This window comes from Manis javanica, chromosome 15 (genome assembly GCF_040802235.1).
Source record: "Manis javanica isolate MJ-LG chromosome 15, MJ_LKY, whole genome shotgun sequence".
Lineage (NCBI taxonomy): Eukaryota > Metazoa > Chordata > Mammalia > Pholidota > Manidae > Manis > Manis javanica.
In genome coordinates this window covers 59,759,074-59,785,247 of record NC_133170.1, presented here as the reverse complement: position 1 = coordinate 59,785,247, position 26,174 = coordinate 59,759,074, and the positions used below count along the sequence as shown (strand labels likewise).

General features: G+C 40.7%; 1 protein-coding gene and 1 long non-coding RNA gene across 3 annotated transcripts in view; one reads left to right on the top strand and one right to left on the bottom strand.

The window, feature by feature from the left end:
• Nucleotides 1-24,568, bottom strand: part of OXSR1 (oxidative stress responsive kinase 1) — a 103,395-nt gene extending 78,827 nt beyond the window's left edge. Inside the window, exons 1-2 of one of the 2 annotated variants that reach the window (XR_012125845.1) lie at nt 24,208-24,568; nt 5,236-5,348 (exon numbers count right to left, since the gene is read on the bottom strand). Coding sequence is in view for 1 of the 2 variants with exons in the window: in XM_037014160.2 (XP_036870055.1) it covers nt 5,236-5,348; nt 24,208-24,277 (183 nt within the window). In the remaining variant the exon portion in view is untranslated. The remainder of the gene's footprint in view (nt 1-5,235; nt 5,349-24,207) is intronic. The other variant, XM_037014160.2, reaches the window with a different exon arrangement.
• Nucleotides 24,569-24,768: 200 nt separating this feature from the next.
• On the top strand, nt 24,769-25,912 carry LOC118971660 (uncharacterized). Its single transcript, XR_005060212.2, has 2 exons — nt 24,769-25,443; nt 25,796-25,912. It is a non-coding gene; the product is annotated as an uncharacterized lncRNA (long non-coding RNA).
• The last annotated feature ends 262 nt before the right edge of the window (nt 25,913-26,174 follow it).

The window sequence follows — 26,174 nt, the reverse complement described above, 5'->3', positions numbered from 1 at the left end:
AGAGCTAAGACTCCGTATTCCTGGCCCTTACCATTGTGCCTGGTACAGAATACCTTCAATAAATATTTGTTGACTAAATGAATGCTACAACACTTTATGTAGCTTTTTACTTACTCATGTACTTGCCCTATGCCCTTGGTATTTGTTCAGTAAGATAAATCCTGTAAAAGTTGCATATAATTCCTGATTCACAAGTGCTTGATAAACGCTAGTTTTTCTTTTCTCAGCTTCTCTATTTGAACGTAAATTCCTTCACAGCAAGGACCTTGTTGTATGCATTTCTGCTACCCCCAAAGTCACCGGCAGTCTTCTGTACTAAAAGCTCAGGGACTAGGAAGGAAAAGGAAGGAAAGACTAAATAGTGAGCGCCTGCCTACTGACATAGTTACCTGGACTCAAGGAGAGAAGAAAGTGTGTGTGTGTAGAAGAGGGATTACAGGAACACTTATACTGGCCAGATGTAAAGACATTAAATGTGACAAGAATTCATAGGGAAGAACAGTTAAGGTAAGCAGAAAGGCTTCTCAGAGGAGGTGGGAACTAGATTTAGTTCTGCAGGACATGGAGAAATTGGAGCAGTACCAGGTGAGAGGCATATATAATTACCACAACAAGAGACAAAATATGCAAGACATATTTCAGGACATAAAAGTACACCTAGCCTAGAGTAAGTAGGTCATGCTTTTAACAGATATTTACCAAGTGCCTCCTGTGTGCCAGGCACGGTACATGGTGCTTGGCCACAATAGGAAGCCCTCATGAAACTTATAGTCTGCTGAAAACACTAGATGTATACTAATTTACAACACAAATGATCGACAGTTTGACAGGGAAGTAGTAGATGTTACAGGATTTCACTAGAGAGGCACATTATCAAAAAAGAGGAGAGGTAATCAGAGAAGGCTTCCTCTAAGAGGTTTTATTGCACTGCTACTGAAGTAGGAAAGATGAATATAGGTTTTTATGGTTTTTGACTCTTGAATTACCTGGGACCCTATCATAAAGGTCCAGCCATGGAAAGGCATCAAAGGTTATATATATAGTTTCTCAAAAATTACTCTAGCTGCAATGTAGAAAATAAAAAAGAGAAAGCATGACTAAAGGCAATGACCCTGTTTAAGACTGCTACCATGGCCTGGGTGAGGGCAACAGTGGCCTGAAAAATGATGAATTGCTAATTTCTCACTGTCCTATGGTTATAGTACTGCTAGACATTGGGTGAACAGCACATGGGAACTTTCTGTAATGCGTTTGCAACTATTCTGTAACCTTCTCCAAGTAGAAGGCTTTTTTTTAAAAAAGTGGCAATATGAATGAAAAGAAAGGGAAGAGTCAAGAGACAATACTCAAGAGATATAAACAATGGGACTTGGTGCCCAACTGGATGGGGGAGCTGAGAGACTGAAGTCACAGCAGAGAGAGATTAATGCCAGAAGGTGGGGGTCCAATTGTCCTTAAATGTTAAGCTAAGGCTTTTGAACTTCATCCTGGAAAAGGGGGCTCCACAAAGGGTTTCTAATATGAGACTGACAAAGACCTATAAAATTCAAAGATTGAAAGGGCCTGAAATATTCCTTTCCTTCCATCCCTTTAAAAGGAAGAGAGGGACCTTCCTTTACAGTAACTCCACTGGGGCTATCTTTTCCCTTTCCTTTCAGAAAAAAGGCTTGTGTTTAAGTACTTTCCAAGAGTGCTACTTTCATTCTGACTCCCATTTTCCAGCAGCAACCTCAACACATGAAGTGAATGCCACCCTACTGATAAGGGCTTTCTTGGGAGTCATTTTTTCGGACTCCCACCTGGACTCTGCAGCTCTTCACCTGAGGCTTCCTGAGGCCCTCCTCAGAGATGACGTCTCACACTCTCACAACACTCACTGTTGACTTCTAACCTCTCCTTGGTTCTCTGATTGCCCAGATGAAGGCAGTTTCACCCAATTTAGTCATCTCCAAGTGATGTCCAATGATTCATTCATTCATTCATACAGAGTGAATAAAATCAAGGCTCTGACCACACAAAATGCTAACTTTCAAATGAGCAACTTTCCATCTATGAATTCTGAGGGATCTATTTCTTCCTTTCATTTATCATGTCACTGCCTCAGCTTCATTTTGATACTGCTTTGTGTAGCCTGGTGTACCTCCAACTGTGGACATGGGTCATGAGATAAATTTAGTGGATAATGCTTGAAACAAAGAATGAAAAAAAAAAAAAAAAAAAAGAACATCAGACTGCATTCTACATGATATAATGAAGAACTGTTTTATCAAGATTTGTTTCAGCTATGTTAACATTTATGAATATTAATAATGTATAAAAGAACTCTTTCTTGACTCTAACCCCCTGCCTGCCAGGTCTCCATCCCTGTCTATCCAGTCTCCTCCCTGGTGGCTCAGAACACAAACATCTCCACAAAGACCTCCTTGCTGAGAAGGGCTCCTTCTCTTACTTCATCCAAACTTCACAGCTGCCCCAGGCATCTGTCCCGCTTTCTTGTATAGCAAACAAGAGCTTTAGCTCTTCACCTAGATAGTGAGTGTCTAAGGTAGACAGAGAAACATTTTAAGTGTGTTAACATTCCGCTTGAATATCTGTCCAGTGACTCCAGTCCTAGCATCTACCTAGAAAAGAAAAAGCTCAGAACACTGCACAGAGTGCCTGTTTTAGAGAAAAGTCTGTGAGTAAAATCCCTATAAAAAACAAGCATAGTGAATGTAAGAATTTGTTCACCACGTAAGAACTTGTTCGTTATGCTTCAGAAGACTGGAGACTGACGAGAATTAGGCTTGAGATGGATTAATGATTGTGCATTGAGCGTTGACTCCCCTATACAGAATTTTATTGTTGTCAACGACCATTTGATCAATAAATATGAGAGACGCCCTCTCAAAAAAAAAAAAAACAACAAAAAAAACAAGCATAGTGAGACTTGACAGCTGGCGTGCCCATCACACTTAGCAGTGTCAGCCAGGAGAACAGCTGGCAAGAAAGGAGCAACACGCTGCCTCCTCATTCATGTCTGGCACACACGGTATGACCTGTAATCCCATTCATTTCCAGTGCACTCTGTACCTTTTCTAATAATAATAACAGTTTTCAAATAAATTTAAAATTATAACACCAAAAGTTTGGTAGTTGATCTAACAGGCTTTTCTTAGGTAAAATTAAGGGGTCATCTCTCTCAAAAAAGGTGCCATTCATAGTCAGACCCCAGGTCCCGAAACAACAGACACCACAAGTAAATCAGACGTCCTTTACAATCCTGATGTTTTTGCAGGATTTAATGGGATCTTACATGTTTACCTGCTTACCCCCCACACACAAAGAGCCTATTATCTTTAACTTGCTCTACTGAAAGTCACTTCGTCTTTCTCACCTATTGCCAAATATACAAAGACTGTATTTGCAATGTGAAGCTTACTGGACCATATAACCAATTTTTTCTCTTACCAACTTTATAAAGTTCACATTCCTCTGAAAGGAAGGCCCTAGTGTAGTAACATAAACACCACTTTCAAGAATGTCCAATGACATGAGAAGATACGTTGTTTCTATTCTTGAACTAAGATCATAATCATCTTGTTGTTGTTATATGGAGTTGAAAATAACAGACTTGACTCACAAAGATCTGATTTTTAATCCAGACTCTGTCACTTAGCATAAATTTACTTCCCTCATCTATAAAATGGAGCGATGAGCTGTCTCACAGAGCTGTTTACAGGGTCAAGCACACTTAACTGTCTGGCACTGAAAAAATGTTCACTATAAACATCATGTGAACTCAGCCAAGTTATTTAAACTTGGAGCCTCAGTTTCTTTAATCATGAAGTAATAAATAGTAAGACTTACCTTCATCTCTACACTCTCCTGATGGATTAGGTTAAACTAATGCAAATGACATGTGCTGAGCTGCTCAGATTCCAGTCTCAATATATAGGTTGAAAATTTTGTTTTTCTTAAAGAGATTTTGTTTACAATTCAGTTTACATTTGAACAATCACTGCAGTTCAAATGTCCAATTGGTGCCCTAAGGAACCCCTGGCATCTGTAAGTCCCAGATCATCAGAGGGCTTCCAGGGCACCCACCCAGTCAGGTGTGTCCTTTAACCCAGGGTTCAAGATCACTCCAGCAACCACCCCTGAAGCTTCTGCTCCTGTGTTACCAACTCCTAAGAAAATGCATTTTTTGTATCTGCTGAAAGTTCGGTATATAATTCTATTACCTCTTTTCCTTTTATGCCAATAATTTCCTAATATTCAGTACAGACTACACCAAAAATTAAATTCACTCTGGGACAGTGGAAAAACTTCTGGACTGCCAGATCATCCCAGTCCTAGTTTCTGCTCTATCACTGGCTGCACATGATCTCAGAGCAGCTCCTTAATAAAGAAACAGTGTTAGCTCACATTTGTATGGCAGTTTATGGTTTTCAGATACTGTATCATCTGACCCTCAAGAAAAACCTCATGAGGCACACAAAGCGGATATTATTATTTCCACTTTAAACAGAGAAACTGAGAATTTAGAAAGTTAAATGATCTGAAAATCTATCCCACGTCCCTTGCTGAGCACATAGGATATACTTAAAACTACTCTGGGTGTCATGATACAAAAAAGAAGTACAAAATGGTCCCAGTGTGGCTAGACTTTAATACTACAGAATACCTCCTACAGCTACTGATTCGAGGGACTCTCTCCTCGCCTCTGGGGAAGCCAGCGCTGCCTGGGGGTCACTCTATCACTCATCTTGCACCAGTGATCTGGATGCAGACCAGCATCCTGTCCCTTGGAGGCAAAAAGCATTTTAAAGGATGCACCATTTCACCCAGGAATCAAAACTGCACAATCCTACCTTAAGAGTAGAGAGAGGGAGGAGCAGTATTTGTAATGACAAAAAGAGAAAACAAGGTGACCTGTCGAATACAATAATAGGTTGAACAAAGTGCTGTCTGCCTATTCAATGGAATACTATATTCATAATAAAAATAACTTTAACATTTGTAGATACAAAATTCTATGATGTTTTTCAATGAAAAGAGCAATTATATCATTACCATAAAATGCAAAGGTGTTTTCCTCTTCAGTTACCCAATTTTTATAAATTTTACAATACCCATTACTTATTAATATAGAAATTGCACTTTAAAAAAAAATAGAAAACTTCACATTACCTCCCACTCTAATATGAATATTCAAGAGTTTCTCTCTCCATATAAAAAATGAAACATGCATACCAGGAGTTCATCCATGCTAGTTTGACATTTCTCAAGGTTTATCCGTTTGATTGCCACTTTCTCCTTTTTAGGGGCACAATATGCCGCTTGGACCACAGCTGTTGCTCCACTCCCTGAAGATAAATACATAAATGAGCAAATAAATAATCAGATCAAAACATGACATTCCTAATTTTCACCTAATTTACAGGGAAAGAACAACCCTCCTCTTGTTCCCATCCTCAACAACAGATACAGGGAAACACTCTAAAATGTGGGGTATCAGTAAAAGCAAGAGCCTCAGCCCCATCATGGAACTGCCAATGAGTCCCACTGGGGGATCAAGCTCACTAGGGCCCAGTGCTAGAATACCATGGCATAGGCCCACACTTCCCTGCCCCTCTCCTCTAAATACAACTAAATGTCCTAGAAATAATTCAACTGACAAGCATAGAATGACTGAGAGGCACAAAGACGGTAGGCTGGCTAGGGACCTCAGGATGTCAGGAAAGCATCTCTGTGGTTCACGGGGCTGTCCTTTCATCTCCCATCCACCCATAATGGCCACAATAGCCTGCAACCCTGAGCCACCAACAGGGATAGAGACAAATGAGAAACCCTGCTTTTGGGCCATAGGCCTGTGAAAGGGAAGCTCAGAAGAACCCAACAGGGGAGAAAGATTCCTCAAACTCTACCCAGGACAGTGCAGGGTCAAGCCCCACAGCATCAGCACTGACAGGGTTTCCACCGCTACCCAGACAGCAGCAGGCTAGATTCAACTGGGGCAACTGGGTCCCTGTCCCGCACCTGGGGCAATGCCCAGTCATCTGCCCTTGGTAGTAGCAGGGCTGGGGGCCCATAGCCACCAGTCAACCCAGGTCACCAACTGTAGCAATCAAACAGGTATTCCTGTGGTGCCAGAAGAACAAAGCAGAAAAGACCAGCACTGAGAGCTCTGAAATCAAATTACCATAGGAATTACACAGCCCACAACAGCAGGCCAGGAACTATGCACTGAGCCTAAACATGGTAACTGCCTACTGAGAATGAGGCCCCAACGTTAAAGTCCTGAATGTCAAGGATACAAAACAAATTTTTTAAAGCCACATGTCATAAAAAGAACCAGGAAAACACACTTGGATGAGAAAAGACAATCACTGTGCTGCCTATACCAAAATCAATCACATGTTAGAATTATTTGACAAGAGGTTTAAAGTAGCCACCTTAAGAATGCTTCAACAAACAACTAAGAATTCTCTCAAATAAAAAGAAAATCTAAGCAAAGAAAGATGTTATTTTTTAAAATACCAAATCAAAATTATACAACTGAAACATATAATTTCCAAAATAAAAAATGTGCTGGATAGGCTAAACTGTAGAGTAGAGATGACAGGATAAATTTGGTGAACTTGAGGACAAGATCAATTGTTTACTCAATCTAACCAACAGACAGAAAATAGACTGAAAAAAAGAACAAGAGCTTCGGGAGCAGTGTTAGAATAATAACAGATCTGAAGTCCATGTGGCAAGTAGAATAATGGCTTCCCAACCCCAAAGATGTCTGTGTCTTAATCCTAAAAACCTGTGGATTTTACCTTCATGGCAAAGGATTATTTTATGTGTTATACAATTACATCAAGTGTTATATAACTACATTAAGAATGGGAAGACCATCCTGGCTTATCTAGGTGGGCCCAATGTCATTACAAAGGTCTTTAAAAGAAGGAGGCAGGAGAGTCAGAGTCAGAGGAGATGGGCAATGAAAGCAAAGGTCAGTTTGACGGAGCCCTGAGCCAAGAAGCAAGCACTGATGCATGAACAACATGGACGAAAACTTTATCTCCATTACATGAGCCAACCACAACAGACCCTTTATTCTAAGACTCCATCTACATGAACGGTCCAGAGAAGGCAAATTCAGAGACAGAGCATAGATCAGTGGTTGTCAGGGGCTGGGAAAAAAGGAGGATGGAAGTTACTGCCTAATGCGTAGAGGATTTTTTTTCTAGGGTGATGAAAACAATCTGGAATTAGACAGTGGCTGTAAAACACTGTGTATGTACCCCAAAACAATGACTTGTTTTTTAAATGGCAAATTGTATGTTACATGAGTTTCATGTCAAAATTTTTTTAAATTTAAGGGCATAGGGCATACTACAAACAACTTCAGCTCATAATTCAACGATTTAGAAAAAAGGAATAAATTCTTTGAAAAACTCAGCCAAGATGCAGCAGATAACCTGAATAATCCTGTTAACTATTAAAGAAATCAAATTTGTAATTTAAAAGTTCCCCCAAAGAAATCTCCAGGCCCATATGGTTTCACTGGGGAATTTTACAAAACACTGACAGTTTTACAACATCTTCCAGGAATAAAAGCAGCAGGAACAGATCCCAACTCATTTTATGAAGCCAGTATTACCAATATCAAAATCAGACAAAGGTATTATAAGAAAGAAAAAATTACAGACCAATACCTCTCATGACCTTAACAAAATATTAGTAAATCAAATACAGCAACAGCTCATATACCACAACCAAGTAGTATGGAAGCCAGGTATTCAAGGCTGATACAATATTAGAAAAAGTAATAATAAATGCAATGTACTATTATCAACAGGCTGATGAAAAATCATGATCATATCAATTGACACAGAAAAAGATGTTTTAAAAATCCAACATTATTCATGATAAAAGCTCTCAGTAAACCAGGAATACAGGAGAGCTTCTTTAAGTTCATAAAGAACATCTACAGAAAAACTTAACAGACAACATACTTAATGGTGAAAGACTAATGCTTTCTTTCTAAAATTGGGGAAAAGACAAGGATGTCCATTCCCATCACCCTTATTCAACATCATACTACTGGAAGCCCTAGCCACCATAATAAAGGAAGAAGAAATAAAAGGCAATCAGAATGGAAAGAAATGTAACTGTTCCTATTTATAGATGACATGATGTCTATAAGGAAAATCCTAAGGCACCCACAAGAAAAGCTCCTAGTACTAATAAGAAAGTTTAGCAAGGTTCCAAGATACAGATCAACATACAAAAACAAACTGCATTTTTTAATACTAACAACAAATGAAAACCAAAATTTTAAAACAATTATCATTTACAATTGCTCCCCCAAAATGAAGTATTTCGGTATAAACCAGTAAAATATGAACAGGATCTATGCTGAAAATTACAAAATAGTGATGAAAAAAAGCAAGGATGACCACAATAATTGGAGACTTATTACCATATTCAAATATTAGAAAACTCAACATAGTAAAGATGTCATACTCCCCAAGTCAACTATGTATATAGGTTTAATGCAATTCCTACCAAAATACCAGCGAAGTATTTTGTACACACACGTTTGTGCTAAAGTTTATCTGAAAAGGGAAGGCCCTAGAAAAGCCAACATACTAGTACAGAACAAAGTTGAAGGATTTATACTATCCAATTTCAAGACTTATTATAGGTACAAACCTCCAGTTGTAAAATAAGTCATGGGGATGTAATATACAGTATAGGGAATATACTCATTAAAATTGTCATAACTTTATTCAGCCATAAGAAGAAAACAAATCCTACCATTTGCAACAATATGGATACAGCTAGAGGGTATTATGCTCAGTGAAATAAGCCAGGCAGAAAAAGACAAGTACCAAATGATTTCCCTCATTTGTGGAGTATAACAACAAAGCAAAAACTGAAGGAACAAAACAGCAGCAGACTTACAGAACCCAAGAATGGACTAACAGTTACCAAAGGGAAAGGGACTGGGGAGGGTGGGTATGAAGGGAGGGATTCGGGGATTAAGAGGCATTATGATTAGCACACATAATATAAGGGGGGCACAGGGAAGGAAGTATAGCACAGAGAAGACAAGTAGTGACTCTGTAGCATCTTACTATGCTGATGGACAGTGACTGTAATGGGGTACGTGGTGGGGACTTGATAATAGGGGGAATGTAGTAACCACAATGTTGCTCAAGTGAAACCTGAGCATATATTTAAAATATAAACATATATTGTCATAACTTTGTGAAGTGACTAGACTTACCTCAAGGATCACTTTGTAATGTATAAAAATACAGAATCACTATGATGTGCACCCGCAACTCACAAAATACTGTATGTCAATTACACTTCCAAAAAAATACCTTTTACATTCTCAATAAATATTCACTGGTGAATTTTAAAAAAAGACTTATTGCTGTACAGAGTAATCAACAGTATGGTATTGGCAGAGAGAAAGACACACAAAACAGAACAGAGAACACAGAAATCAATTCACACATCTGTGCTCTTTAGACAAAGGTACAAGAGCAATTCAGTGGTGATGGTGATGGATACATATCAGGATGGTTAAAAAGAATTTTTTTTTAAGTGGTAACACCAAGTGTTGGTGAGGATGTGGTGAAACTGGATCACTCATGCATTGCTGGTGGGAATATAAAACAATGGTACACCCATTCTGGAACAAAGTTTGTCCATTCCTTTAAAAACTAAAAACCGGACTTGTACAACTGAGCATTTGTACACTTGGGTATTTATCCCAAAGACACAAAAACCTGTTCACAAACGAACTTGGATATGAATGTTCATAGCAGGTCTATTCATAACAGCCAAAAACTGGAAACTACGAATCCATCAGCATCATACACATCAACAAAAAGGACAAAAATCACATGATCATTTCCATAGATGCTGAAAGAGCATTTGACAAAATTCAATATCCATGCATGATAAAACCTCTTAACAAAATGGGTATAGAGGGCAAGTACCTCTACATAAATAAAAGCCATATATGACAAACCCACAGCCAGCATCATACTTTACAGCAAAAAGCTGAAAGCTTTTCCTTTAAGATTGGGAACAACACAGGGATGCCCACTCTCCCCACTTTCATTCAACATAGTACTAGAGGTCCTAGCCATGGCTATTAGACAACACAAAGAAATAAAAGGTATCCAGACTGGCAAGGAAGAAGTTAAACTATCACTGTTTGCAGATGACATGATACTGTACATAAAAAACCCTAAAGATTCCACCCCAAAACTACTAGAACTAGTAACTGAATTCAGCAAAGTTGCAGGATACAAAATTAATGCACAGAAATCTGTTGCATTCCTATACACTAACGATGAACTAGCAGAAAGAGAAATCAGGAAAACAATTCCATTTACAATTGCATCAAAAAGAATAAATACCTAGGAATAAACCTAACCAAGAAGGGGAAAGACCTATACCCTGAAAACTACAAGACACTCATGACAGAAATTAAAGAAGACACCAATAAATGGAAATACATCCTGTGCTCATGGATAGGAAGAATTAATATTGTCAGAATGGCTATCCTTACTAAAGCAATCTACAGATTCAATGTAATCCCTAACAAAATTCCAAAGGCATCTTTAACAAACTAGAAAAAACAGTTCTGAAATTCATATGGAACTACAAAAGACCCCCAATAGCCAAAGCAACACTGAGAAGTAAGAATAAAGCTGGGGGGAATTATGCTCCCCAACTTCAAGCTCAACTACAAAGCCACAGTACTCAAGACAATTTGGTACTGGCACAAAAACAGACCCATAGATCAATGGAACAGAATAGAGAGCCCCATATAAACCCAAACATACATATAAGGCCAATTAATATATGATAAAAGAGCCATGGATATACAATGGGGAAATGACAGCCTCTTCAACAACTGGTGTTGGGAAAACTGGACAACTACATGGAAGAGAATGAAACTGGATTATTGTCTAACTCCATACACACAAGTAAACTTGAAATGGGTCAAAGACCTGAATGTTAAGTCATGAAACCATAAAACTCTTAGGAGAAAACATAGGCAAAAATCTCTTGAATATAAATATGAGCAACTTTTTCCTTAACGTTATCTCCTCAGGCAAGGGAAACAAAAGCAAAAATGAACAAATGGGACTACATCAATCTAAAAAGCTTCTGCACAGCAAAGGACACCATCAACAGAATAAAAAGGCATCCTACAGTATGGGAGAATATATTCGTAAACTACATATCCATCAAGAGGTCAACATCCAAAATATATAAAGAACTCACAACATGCCTCAACACTGAAAAAGCAAATAACCTGATTGTAAAATGGGCAGAGGATCTGAACAGACACTTCTCCAAAGAAGAAATTCAAATGGCCAACAGATTCATGAGAAGATGGTCCACATCACTAATTATCAGGGAAATACAAATTAAAACCACAATGAAATATCACCTCACACCAGTTAGGATGGCCAACATCAAAAAGACAAGGAACAACAAATGTTGGTGAGGATGTGGATAAAGAGGAACCCTCCTACACTGTTAGTGGGTATGTAAATTAGTTTGACCATTGTGGAAAGCAATATGGAGGTTCCTCAAAAAACTAAAAATAGAAAGGTCATTTGACCCAGGAATTCCACTCCTAGGAATTTACCCAAGGAAACAAGATCCCAGACTCAAAAAGACATATGTACCCCTATGTTTATCACAGCACTATTTATAATAGCCAAGATATGGAAACCACCTACGTGTTCAGCAGTAGATGAATGGATAAAGATGTGATACATATACACAATGGCATATTATTCAGGCATAAGAAGAAAACAAATCCTACCATTTGCAACAACATGGATGGTGCCGGAAGTTATTATGCTCAGTGAAATAAGCCAGGCAGAGAAAGACAAATACCAAATGATTTCACTCATTTGTGGAGTTTAACTACAAAGCAAAGCTGAAAAACAAAACAGCAGCAGACTCACAGACTCCAGGAAGGGAGGAGTGGTTACCAAAGGGGAGATGTTGGGGGAGGGAGGGGGGAGAAGGGGATTGAGGGGCATATGATTGCCATACATGGTGTGGGGGCATTACGGGGAAGATAGTGTAACACAGAGAAGACAAGTAGTGACTCTGTGCCATACTGCTACACTGATGGACAGTGACTGTGGTTGGGTGTGTAGGGCAGACTCAATAATATGGGTGAATGCAGTGACCACAATGTTGCTTATGTGAAATCTTCATAAGACTGTATATCAAAGATACCTTAATAAAAAAAATTTAAAAATATACAACAAAATAAAAATAATAAAAAATAAAAATAAAATGGTGCAGCCGTTAGAAAGGCATTCAGCACTTCCTCAAAATGTTAAACACAGAGTTACCATTATGACCCAGCATTTCCACTCTTAGGTAATACCAAGAGATTAGAAAACAAGACACCTAAATACTTAGACACAGATAGATGTTCATCACAGTGTTATTCACAAGAGCCAAAAAGTGGAATTAACCCATGCTGTATGAACTGATGTATTAACAAAATGAAATATATCCACACAATAGTGCAGTCAGCAATAAAAAGGAATAAAGTTTTGACAGATGCTTAAACACAAATGAACTCTGAAAACATGCTAATAGGCCAGACACAAGAAGCCAGATAGAGTGAGATTCCATTTATGTGGAGTATTTGACAGACCAACCCTTAGAGGCAGAAACTGGCTGCCTGGGGCTGGAGGGCAGGGCAATGGGGGTGCTGTTAATGGATACCGGGAGGGTCTCTTTCTGGGGCTGTGAAATCATTCTGGATTAGTTAGTAGTGATGGTTACTGACTCTGAATATGCTGAATTGCACACTTAAAAAGACCAAGTTTTTAGGTATGTGAATTATTACGTTCATACAACTATAAAAAAAACTCAAGTATACCACTAAATTTCTAACACTAATGTACTACAAACATTAAAAATTGGGAACAATTTACATATGCAACTATATTACCCAACAGAATTTGTGTTTGTTACATTAAATCCATTTGAAAAATCAATGACTAAAGCCACACACACATAACCATAGTCAACACCACATGAATAAACCCAAATCACAATTACAACAAAAATGCTGCACAAAGCTTACATAATGCAAAATACAAAGTAAAATCTAATTTCAACAACACATGTACCAACAGTGTGCCTGACCTAGCTAGACAACAGCTTGGGAACACAACATCTGATAAAAGCAAACCAAGAAGTTACTACTAAAACAGTTTTGTACTTTGTCTGCTTCTTGGCTGAGTCTTTATTCTGCACATGAGTGTGGGGCAGAGTCAGGCAGAAGGGCAGTACCTGCCATTAAGTTTCCTCCCTCTTCAAAGTCCTTCTGCATGGAACCCTGAAGAAAACTTAACAACTACTCTCCCTTATCTTCAGCAAGAGGCCACTGCCCCAACTCTGAGAAATGCCAGAGAGGAAGGATGCTCATCATGCAGGTCACATACGTGTCTGGCTAAGATGAGGCACTCTTAAGCCGCAGAAGACATAATGTGGCCTCTACAGGGTGCCTATGGTCCTAATAACAGACGTCTTCTACTACATACACGGGTTCCCAATTCTTTATCACTGTAACTTCCACATGTGCGCTATCCAGTGGTATTCTTAACCAGTATTACCTCTCAAACCAGTATTCTACCACTGGATAATCAAACACTGATTATTTATCTTATGTACACAACTCTGAAACACTAGCTTTAAAAATACTAAAGGCATGCCCTACATAAACTAAAACTATACTGGGATTAAAACCACAGATATAAGAATATCTCTATAGATACAGGGATATTGAAAGTTAAGCTGTTATTAATTCCTAGTCATCATTAAACAGAATTAATTTCACTAATAATGAAACACTACACCCTAGGTATTATTATCAATAATAACTTCATATATTTATAACTTTTTCATATATTAAAGCATTTTCCTTTCACACAAAGATTCACTCACTAAATAAACAAATCTCCCTAGGAGCAAGATACTTAATTCTGCAGTGATTTAACAAATGGCCAAAAGACAAGCTGCTAACATTTCCCACACCTAATGATAAACAGACTTGCAGGCTCCAGTTCTACTATGCCAACAATCACTTTCATCAATTTTCATATGATCTTCCCAGAACAAATGTCAAAATATTGTTCAGCAATGGAAAAATATTTTAAGGTTCTAATATAACAGATTATAGCAAAATCACTACTTTCAATACCACTAAATGAGAATAGCCAATGATTGTTCTTTCACTAGAAAATACTTCACAGAATATGGCAATTAACAACATAAAAAAGACATCCTACAGTATGAGAGAATATATTCATAAATGACAGATCCGATAAAGCGTTGACATCCAAAATATATAAAGAGCTCACCCACCTCAACAAACAAAAGGTAAATAATCCAATTAAAAAATGGGCAGAAGATCTGAACAGACACTTCTCCAAAGTAGAAATTCAGATGACCAACAGCACATGAAAAGATGTTCCACGTCGCTAATCATCAGGAAAATGCAAATTAAAACCACAATGAGATATCACCTCACATGAGTTATGATGGCCAACATCCAAAAGACAAACAACAACAAATGTTGGCGAGGATGTGGAGAAAGGGGAACCCTCCTACATTACTGGTGAGAATGTAAATTAGTTCAACCATTGTGGAAAGCAGTATGGAGGTTCCTCAAAAAACTAAAAATAGAAATACCATTTGACCCAAGAATTCCACTCCTAGGAATTTACCCTAAGAATGCAGGAGCCCAGTTTGAAAAAGACAGGTGCACCCCTACATTTATCACAGCACTATTTACAATAGCCAAGAAATCGAAGCAACCTAAGTGTCCATCAGTAGATGAATGGATAAAGAAGAGGTGGTACATATACACAATGGAATATTACTCAGCCATAAGAAGAAAACAAATCCTACCATTTGCAACAACATGAATGGAGCTAGAGGGTATTATGCTCAGTGAAATAAGCTAGGTGGAGAAACACAGGTATCAAATAATTTCACTCATTATGTGGAATATAAGAATAAAGAAAAAAACTGAAGGTACAAAACAGCAGCAGACTCACAGAACCCATGAATGGACTAACAGTTACCAAAGGGAAAGGGACTGGGGAGGATGGGTAGGAAGGGAGAGACAAGAGGGAAAAAGGGGCATTATGATTAGCACACATACTGTGGGCGGGGGGGCACAGGGAAGGCAGTACAATACAAAGAAGACAAGTAGTGATTCTATAGCATCTTACTGCGCTGATGGACAGTGACTGTAATGGAGTATGTGGTGGGGACTTGATGATCGGGGGAGTCTAGTAACCAAAATGTTCATGTAACTGTAGATTAAGGATATCAAAATAATAAAAATTAAAAAAAGAAAACCTGAAAACTATTTATAATTATTTTAACCACTAATTTTTTGCAAGAATTTAAAAATGTAGGATGAGAAACAAATTTTTTAAATATTCAACTCTTCTTTAAAGCAGGTTCCTTCATATGAAATTTTTCAAACAAAAAGTCAGTTCACTGGGTCCCAACTACCTTTTTTCTTAGAGTAAATTGAATCACACAGAAAACATCAGTATGCACTGCACACAGTAAAAGTAGTTACTTTGTAAAAATTTTTACTTCAGTGTAAAATATACATGCATATGTGTAAAAGACCTCAGGAACCCTACAGTCATCTAAAAGTTTCCACTATAATACCCTCCACTCAGCACTGGCCTAGTGCGAAGAATAATATAATGGAAAATGTAAAGCATTTCATCAGAACATCCAACGTCAGATTTTCACCATCTTAAGCTGATGTGCATCCTCAATGCACCAATCCTGATGTCCCCCACCTCCACTCTTCTGTCCTCTTCCAGGCAGGTCTTAACCTGCTGTGTTAGTATACACTGTCCACAGGAAGGGATTAATGCACAAACCCATGAATGAGCTTTCCCCTGAAATCCTTCAAATTGGATAACATCATCTCCTGAGACAGAAATGAAGATGCCCAAAGAAATAAGGAAGACTAAAAGTTTTCAATCTTTCACCTCTTTACTAAACCCAGAAATGTAAAAAGGAGTATAAAAATGGAAGCTATTCCTGTGAGGAAAAATAATTCAAATGAACCAAATCATTTGAAGACCTTTTCCCCCAAGTTTTGGCCAGCCATCAATGTAACAGATACATATTCTAAAGATTTTGCTTTTAAGCATTTTTAGGAAGGTTTTGTATTCACGAGATAGCTAACCCAGACTGTTCATTCTGAAGGTGATTAAGGCACTGTCTCCTGAACCATGGAAAATACAGAAATTTAAAATTTTGTAAGCCCTTCTCTAAATAAAGCCTCTTATCAGAATCACGCTGAAAATTAGAGCTCCTGGAACTAGTGAGACAACTGTGAGAATAGTTATCATCATAAAAATTATGCTACCCTCTGAACGCAAAGATGACAAAGATCTAAGAGGCGCGGCTAAATGCACTGAGTGCATTCAGGCAGCTGGAGGGCTCTGCGATGAATCGTCACTCTCCTGCTCACTCGGGTGTCCTCCCACCTCAAAGGATGGGAGCTCCAGCCAAAATCTCGGACTCTTTCACATCTGATCCAAAGGCAAATCTCAAACTTCAAATTAGGTGATATCAGCATCTGACAGCTTCTGGCCACTCCACTAGTCCCTCTCCCTAGATGAACTCTCCTCCCATCCTTGCACCCTTACAAAACCACTCTCCACACAGCAACCTGAGTTACCACTTTAAAAGCTAAATCAGGTCATAGTAATCCTCAGCTTAAACCTTGCCATGATTGTCAATCCCACGTCAGGCGAAGCCAAGTACCAGCAACGTGCCAGCTCCCTCTCCACCTGGCCGGCCTCCCACCTCCGACTTGCTCTGCCCTAGCTGCTCTCACCTCCTCTCCCTTAAGTCACATCATAGGAGCATCCAATCCACTCAGGGCTCCACTCCGCTGCTCCCACTGCCTGGAATAAACTTCAGCACAGCTCTACAAAGTCCACTCCTCAACTCCTCAAAGCTGTCCTCAATGCCACCTCCTCAGAGAGGCTTTCCCTGACCTACTTAAAACCCACCTTTATTGCGGGCAGTCTCCAAACCCTTTCCCTGCTCTATTTATTTTTGTCCTTCATCACCACTGGACTATAAGCCCCCAAAATGCAGTGACTTCTGTCTCCTCCAAGGCTATATTGCTAGCATCCAGAACAGTGCCTGGCACACAAGAGTTTAATAAATATTTGCTGAATGGGCTAATCAATTAAGTAGTAGCATACATTTTTAAGAAAAAGACTCCTCAGGACAGAACACATAAATAGCACAGCCCTCATGGACACTGCCTCAGTGTCACGACCAGGAGCAATTACACTGACTGAACATTCACTCTATGTGCTGAGGACTCTGCTGAGCACCTCCTCTACTCACATTTCTTTCCTTCTCTAATCCCCGCAATGATCTCACGGGTTAGGTTTTATAGATCTTACAAAGCAATTGAAGCAAAGGTAAGACTAGATTGCTAAGAGGCAAAATAGGGCCCAGAAACCAGAACTACAAGGTGATTCAATACCATGCTCTTAACTGCAACTGTCTCCTCAGATTAAAGCCAACATTTATTAACTGATTACTGTGTATCTCATTGAACTGTTTGCTTGCAACACCTTATTTAACCATTTTAATTAACAAATCAACCAACCCCAAGGCCAACATTTTTAGTTGCCTATCCAGTATATAATTTTCCCTTCTTCCTAAAGAACCTTGACCTATTTTGTTTGAAGTAATAATGTGCTCAGCTAAATACCTTCATTGCAGTCTCCCTTGCAAATGACCAAATTACACAGTTCTGACCAATAAATTAGAAATGGAAGCCACTGAGTATGGCTTCCAGGAAAGAAAGCCCTTTGAATGGGAGCCAACTCAGCTGTCACATCCCTTTGTCCTTTTGCCATAGTCTTCTGGCCTGAAACACAAGCATGAGGCTCGGGGTGGAACAATATCTTGCAACTCTGAGAAATGGGAGTCACGTGTCAAGTGTGGTGGAGTGACAAATTAGGAGCCTTGGGTGCCTCATGGCACCTAGGCTGCCACTCCAGTATTTTTGTTACCTAAGGGGAAAAAGGTATTTTATTAAGCTATTGCTATTTGTTTTCCATTATATGCAGCCAAATGCAATCCCTATCACATACAACCCTTTGAGGTTGCTGGTCCAATGCTGGCCTTATTGAAAATGTCATCATACTAAATCTCCCAACTGGGGAGTAAATATACTAACCATTAAGCATGACTCTACTTATGCAGAGGATACAGGTGGGATTCTGGAATCTGTATTTGGAAATCACTACTTTAATCATCAAAATGTGTGACTTGTGAACAATTAATGAAAATAAAAAAGGAGAGGAGAACATAATGTAGGGGGGGCCACAGGGAAGGCAGTATAGCACAGAGAAGACAAGTAGTGACTCTACAGCATCTTACTATGCTGATGGACAGTGACTATAATGGGGTATGTGGTGGGGACTTGATAATGGGGGAATCTAGTAAACACAATGTTGCTCATGTAATTGTATATTAATGATACCAAAATAAAAATGGTAAAAAATATATTTTAAAAAAAGGAGGAGAAAGTACAGAAAAAAGCCAGTGGGTTGCTTTGCCGAAGTGTCAAAGCTAGGTGAATCATACTTTACTAAAAACAGATCCTAAAGAACAATTTTCTAAACCTAGTCTGAGGTAAACAGCAAATACATATTGAGAATTTCCAAGATGCAGAACAATAAAAGCCACATGGCACAGCCCTCATCGGACTGGTTTCCCTCTTTGCCATCATGCTCTACTGTTGGCAATACAATTGGGTGCAGGGTCTCACACAGCTGGACCACACACAGCACTCCTTAAATCCACCTAAACTCAAACAAGACACAGAAGGGAAAAAAGATGCAGTGAGTGATGTTCCAATATACATTATAACAGACTCCAAATATTAAAGTGTTACAAGATTTGAAGTCCAATAGTTTTTTATATTTCACAGCAATACCAAAAATTAGGAAATGTAAGGACAAGAAGAAAGTGATAATGACCACCACTTAATGGAGCACTTAATACAAACTATACACTTGCTACAATTACATTTAATCTGTACAACAGCTCCAATGACAGACATACCACTATCCCATTATAAAAAGCTGACACTAAAACCAGTTACATAAATTGCCCAACATCACATAGGCAGTGAAGAGGTAAAGTCAGAACTCAAATCAAGGTAAATCTAACACCAAATACCATAGTCTTCCAGCCACTTCAACACATGTCAAATATAATGGCTGATCAGAAATCCTAATTCCATTATAAGGGCTGGGAAGCGATTCAAAGCACGGAAAAGACAAATGAGAGTGAAAATAATACTAACATCTTTCACAAATAATCACACATAAAGAACTGCAAATCTTGCCAAAGCATGGTTAAGATGGTAATATTCTTTAAAAGGAAGTCCCCTGAATTCCCAATTTGTATGCCTTTAATATGCTCTAGGAAGGAAATTTTCTTTTCTCCCTGGAATTTTATCAGAAAGAGAACAGAATAGAATGTGAGAAACAACAACCCCACAGATAGTGTGTAATGCCATGCAGCACATATGAAAAAACTGCAGTGCAATTAAGTGTATATGCTTTGATGAGAAAGGAGACATCATTACACCATTTCATTAAAATAAATCCTTTGAAAACAGAAAATTCAAATGATTCCCTAAACCGTTTTTTTCTGGATTCCAATCATGTTTCCTGAAAAAATTGAGCATAATCTGAAGAAATCTCAAAGATTCATTTTGAAGACTAAACCTTATGACAAAATACTGTATTCCAAGCATTTCAGTATGGAATCAAATTGAGAATAAGAATACGCTGCTTTATGGAGACTTGCTCTTTGTGCCAGGGTGTAGTTAAGGAAAAGCTTTTTTTCTCCCTGTTCGAAAGACACAGTGAGAGAGGATGTGTGAGGAGTGGAGTAGAAAGATGTTAGGAACTTGCAGAAACTTCCAAATGAGAGCGAGAACCCTAGATAATTACAAAGTAGGATACACAAAAGAGAACAAATTCCACTACGTCTGAAAGGGTCATATAAAAAATATCTGCTCCTATCAGATTTTTTCATTGTAAGGATATTTCCCCTTAAATCTGTGGGACTACGACTACCATCTCTACATTTATGTCCAAGAACCAACCGAATGCAGATGCAGAACAAGGATCCTGAATTTGGCAACAGGAGAGCTGGACTCCAGACTGGCTCTGCCACTAATCAGTACTATGACTTTAAATTGCCATTTCACTTCTTAGGTCTCAGTATCTCCCTCTATAAAACTAGATGGCTCACCTTGTCTCACACCATATAGGAAAATTAACTCAAAATGTATCAGAGGCCTAAACATAAGTGCTAGAACTGTAACCCTTAGGGAAAAAAGAGAGAAAAACAATCTCTATGATGTTGGGTCAGTAAAGATTTCTTAGATACAACACCAAAAATCAATGAAAGAAATAAGTGATAAATGCCATCAAAACTCTACTTTTTTGCTTTCAAAGACACCATTAAGAAAATGAAAAGGGAAGTGCAGCCTGAGAGAAGATGTTTAAAACCATGTATTAGGTGAAAGACTTATATCCAGAATGAATATACAAAGAAGATACATGAAAAGTTAATAAGCACATACAAAGATGCTCACTGTCATCAGGGAAATGCCAAACAAAAAAACACAGTGAGATACACACTTCAAACACCACATTAGTGTGGCTGTAATCAACAAGACAGACAAAAAATGCTGGCAAGGATGAAGAGAAATAGGAACCCTCAAACATGCTGATGGGAATGCAAAATGGCAGAGTCACTTAGAAAAAGTCTGACAGATTCTTAAAAAGTTCAACATAAAATTACCATATGACCCAGCAACTTCCACTCAAGAAAAATGAAAGCTATTTACATGACGATATCACATGAATGCTAAATGCATTATTCCAAAGAGCCAAAAAGCAGAAACAACCCATGTCCATCAAGTGGTACCCAATAAAAACAAACAATGTGTTGATACAAGCTTCAACATGGATGAGCCTCAGAAAAACATCATGCTAGCAGAAAGGGAAGCCATAGACAGTAATATATTATTACTAATGTGCTGAAAGAAAATAACTTCCAATCTAGAATTCCATATCCAGAGAAAATGTTCTTCAGAAACAAAGGTGAAATAAAGATATACTCAGACAAACCAAAACCAAGAAAGTGAGCCACCCGTAGAGGGGCACTAATTCTCAAGCAGAAGGAATATTATTCTAGATGAATGGTTGGAGATGCATAAAGAGCATTAAAAATGGTAAATCTAAATGACCATTAATTTAATTAATGAACTTCAATGTTTTGTGGGAGCATTTAATTAATAAGCATTAGTGTCTCTTATATTCTGAACACATATACACCTATGCCTACCCAAGAGAAACAAATGCGTATAACCCCAAGAATCTTGCACAAAAATGTTCATGGCAGCTTTATTCATAACGGCACCAAACTGGAAACAACCTAAATGTGTTGAAGTGTGTCCTGGCCAGCTGGAGGTCCTGAACCCATCAGCAGGAGAATGTATAAACAAACTGTGGTATACTTATGCAATGGAATGCTACTTTTTAAAAAAGGAACAAATTGCTTATAAATGCAATTTATCGTTGGAAGAATGTTGTGGAAGAATCTTGAGAAGGGTCAGGCAAAAGAAGCTAGTCAAAAAAAAAGTACATACAGTGTTAAGTCCATTTATATGAAGTTCAGGAACTGACAAAACTAATCTATGATAATAGAAATTGGAATAGTGAATTACCTCTAGGGGCAGGGCAAAGGGGTATGAGGGAACTTTCTGAAATGATATAAGTTCTTTATCTTAGTCTGGGTGGTGGTAACATGGACTGAATACATTATTCAAAATTAATCAGCTGCAGGCCTAAAATCCATCCATTTTGCTGCAGTAAATTATACATCAATAAAGGAAAAAGTTACACACACACCCAAAAAAAAGAAAAACATTATGCCAAGTAAAAGAAACCAAATATGAAGGATAGCCTGTATATGATTATATTCACGACTTAGCAAGAAAAAGCCAATCCATTGAGACAGAAAGCTCTGTGGCTGCCTCAAGTGGGGGTGGGAACAGGGAGTGAGCAAATGGACATGAGGCATCTTTCTGGAATGATGGAAATGTTCTAAAATTGGGCTGTGATGAAGACTGAACAACTGGAAATCTACTAAAAAAAAATCATAGAATTGTACATACACTTAAAACAGGTGGATTTTATGGTATATAATACCTCAATAAAACTGTTTGTAAAATGAAAAAATACTGTGCTAAGTGAAAGAAGCTAAACACAAAAGACCATGTTATATAATCCCATTTATACTAAATGTCCAGAAAAGGCCAATCTATAGAGACAAAAAGTGGATTTGTGGTTGCCTGGGGCTGGGGGTGGGAATGGGGATTAACTGTAAGGGGGCACAAGGGATCTCACTGGGTAATGACTATTCTAAAACTCGATTATGCTGGTGCACAACACAGTAAATTTACAAAAAAAAAAATCAATGAATTTTATACTTAAAAGTGGGTGAATGTTAAGTTACACCTCAGTAAAGTTACTTCAAAAAATAAGGTGGTTAACCTTTATGGATGGGCCACTGTAAGGGTGAGACGAAGGCCTGCCCTACCGAGGGCTGAGACCCCTCATGCCCACTCACAGACACCCAGCTGGCCTGAGGATGCCCAGTCAGTAAGTCTCCAGACCTCCAGAACTCTATGCCACCTTAACAGTAAAGGCATTAACGACACATCCACCCTCCTCTTCTTCCTAGAATGTTTTTGTCATTGCAAAACAATGACAGGGACCCACTTTCTTTACTTTTCAGACATCATTTTGGAATCTCCCACTTAATTCCTTTCCTCAGTATGAAACTCTGAGGGACCCATAGGCAATCAATAAAGATAGAAACCTAGCAGCAGCTGTCTTTAGAACCAACCGGTACACGGTAAAGAACCAGCATGTCACCAGGACACAGGCCCATGAATTGCCTTAAAGAAAAAGATGATGTGATCTCTTTCGGATAAAACTTAGCCCACATTTGTTCTGAAACAAGGGCAAAGTAAAGTGGGGGAAAAAAGTGACAAAGTTTCTCTAAAACACAGACACTGTGCAATAAACACTCACACCCCCAAGGCAACTAAGGAGTTTTCAACCAGTCTTTGTTATAAAACTAATTTTAGGACAGGATGCTGATGCAGCAAAGTAGACAATCTCCTTCCTCCAATAACGGAGGGGTCTGCTCCTGTTAAGTGGAACTGAGCTTCCGTTTAGCTAAACCCACCCCTTTTGATTTATAAAGTGGCTGGATTATTGCTGTCCAACAAATGCTCCTCTCATCCTAAACCCCACCCTTCCCTATCACTGTGCCACTCGAGAACTACAATCCACACTTGTGCAGGTTTTGGTCTTGCCACTGGTATACCTGGGTCCCCTTCGAATACACTCCACACACAGCAGCCAAATCCATTGGACCACGTCACGTCCCTACTTGAGGACCTCCAATAACACTTAAAATTAAATGCCAAAATCCTCACCGGGCCCAGAAGACCCGTAAGATCCGGCCCCTCTCACCTACCCATCCTCGCCAGTCTTCCTTCGGGTCCTAAAACACTCCAATCTCCTTCCCTCCTCAGGGCCTCCGCATTTCCTCATCCCTCAGCAGGGAAAAGCCTCCCCTAGAGTCTCAGGATCCCTTCTCGTCCCTTCAGTGCACAACCGTAAAGTAGGCGCCTCAGAGAAGGAATTTTCCTTTAAGTTACCCTCACTGGGTCTCCAAATTACCCTATCCGAACATTTTGTTACTCCCTTCCCGGCACTAGCCAAAACCTGCCCTCCCTTCCTCTGTGGCCTGCTTCTCCAGTGCCCCTGACCAGAAGCCTCCCTGCCGTGCGCGGCGCGGACCCGCAGCTGCGCCAGACACCCGCAGGCGGCGCGCCGCCCCGCAAGCACTGAAAGCTGGCCCGCGCCCGACCCCGCTCCCAGGGGCGTCGGTCCCCGCGCAGACCCGTCCCGAGCCCTCGAACCCCGACCCCACCACCCCCGCGCCCCGCCGCCCGCGGCCTCCCCTCGCACGCGCCAGGCTCACCGATCACCTCCTGCAGTTCGTAGTCGTCCCGGTTGATGGACCAGGGCAACGCGCTCGAGTCCTCTGACATGACGGCGGCTCCGCGCGCAGTGCTCCTTCAAAGTGCTGCCCGAGCCCAGCTCGCGCGCCTCTCCCCGCCCCCAACCGCCGCGCCCCCAACAGCCTGGGAGCAACCGCGGGCTGCACGGCACCTGGGCCCGGGGTTACCGCGCGGCGGGCGGCAACAGCTCTACACTGAAACCGGTCTCACTTCTGATCCTCCGCTCCCGGCACCGCCCGACCCGGCCTCGGCCTCGGCCTCAGCGGCAGCAGCAACAAAACCTTCGCCTCAGCCCGGCCCCTCCGTCCCGCCCTCCGCTAATCCCCACACACCGGCCAAACTTTCCCTTCTCCCTCCACCTGCCGGCACGCAGCGCGCTGACGTCAACGCGCCGACCCGACCCGACCCTGGCCCGCCTCCGGCCGCCATCCCAGGTGTGGCTGGAAAAGCACCGAGTAGGCAGAAAGCCCGAAAAAGTGGAAATAGGCAGTGGAGGGGAATAAGTACTTAGAAGGAGTTCAGCGCGGGCATAGGAAAATCACAGAAGATCTTAAAGCAGTAAGGGGCGGTAGCCACACTTAGCATGGCGACTAAAAGGCGGCAGAGCGGAGGGGGCGGAGCCACGTCTTGTTGGGGAAGGAGGCACGTTGCCCTCCTCGTCGTCGCACTCATTGGTTTCTTTGAGGAGTCAGAACGGCAATGGATGTACGTGATGTCAGTCATTAGCAAGTCCCGCTTCCGTGCTCTCGTTGTTTCTCGGGGCCAGGGCCCAGGTCTCTCATAGATCGCTAGCACCCTGCCTCCGGCGTGACGTCATGGCGTGGGCGGCTCCCTGGTGTGGGAGGTGGCTGCGCGGGCGGGCGGCCTTGGGTCGCCGACCGCCGCCCTGAGATGGAAGGCCTCGGGCTGATGGACTGGTAGGAACCGGAAGCTTGCCCGCGACCATGCTGTGTCTGGCTAAAGTCTTTCCGGCGGCCTCCTTTGGGCTCCTCTGCGCAGCAGGAATTCGATTCCTTTTCTGCCTAGGGCCCAGAGGCCAATGGAGCGCCTCGCGAAGTCGGCCTTTAAGCGCGGGAGGTTGGCCCCTGCCCTTTGGGCCTTTTTCGTGTGACTTCTCTCAACTTCAGTTTTCTCGGGAAAAGTAACGAGGCGAAAGCTGGCCGCTTGGTTAAACAGTGTCGGCGTGGACCGGCCAGGTGCGGACTTACTGGTGGGACGACTTTCAGACCTGCGGGGGTCCAAGGGGAAGCCACGCAGGGCCGGTTGCCCGAGGCCTGCCGACCCGGAGCTAAAGCGCAGGCCGAGCTGCGGGAACTGAGCAGCTTCCCCGGGTTGGAGCGGTGGGAGCGCGCACCGTGGAAGACTTGGCCTTTGTCCCAGACCCTGCCAGGTTAACATAACTGCGGCAGGTGGGAACTGAGAGGATAGAATATGCCAGTCCCAGCAAAAGTGCCGAGTTCCCGAGTCTGAAAGCATAGCAGGCCTTGCTGCAGAAACTGGTTTTGGTCATTACTACTGACACACGTTGCCTTTTCCTTCTTTTTGCAGGAAGAAGAGGGATGGGAATCAGATATCAGGAAGGAGCAAAATCTGATGGTAAAGATTAGAGATCTCAAGGTTTGTACCAGTAGAACAATCCATAAACCAGGTATTCTTAAACCGGTTTGTTGGCCTATTTGTGTTTTTTTTTAACCCCCTTGAAATTATGTGTGACTAGTGTATATACTTCAGGGAGAGATTTTAGCCACCTTCCTCCTTCCTCACTTCCTTTTCCGCAGTGAAGAGGAGCTCCTAACCTAATAGTGAAAATTCAAGATGCTAACTGACCCACATTCTTGGTGGGCACAGTCCCTGTGCATTCAACCCACCTGGTCTGCACACAGCTTGATGGATGAGTCGAGCCACACCTGCTCTGTAGATCTGGTCA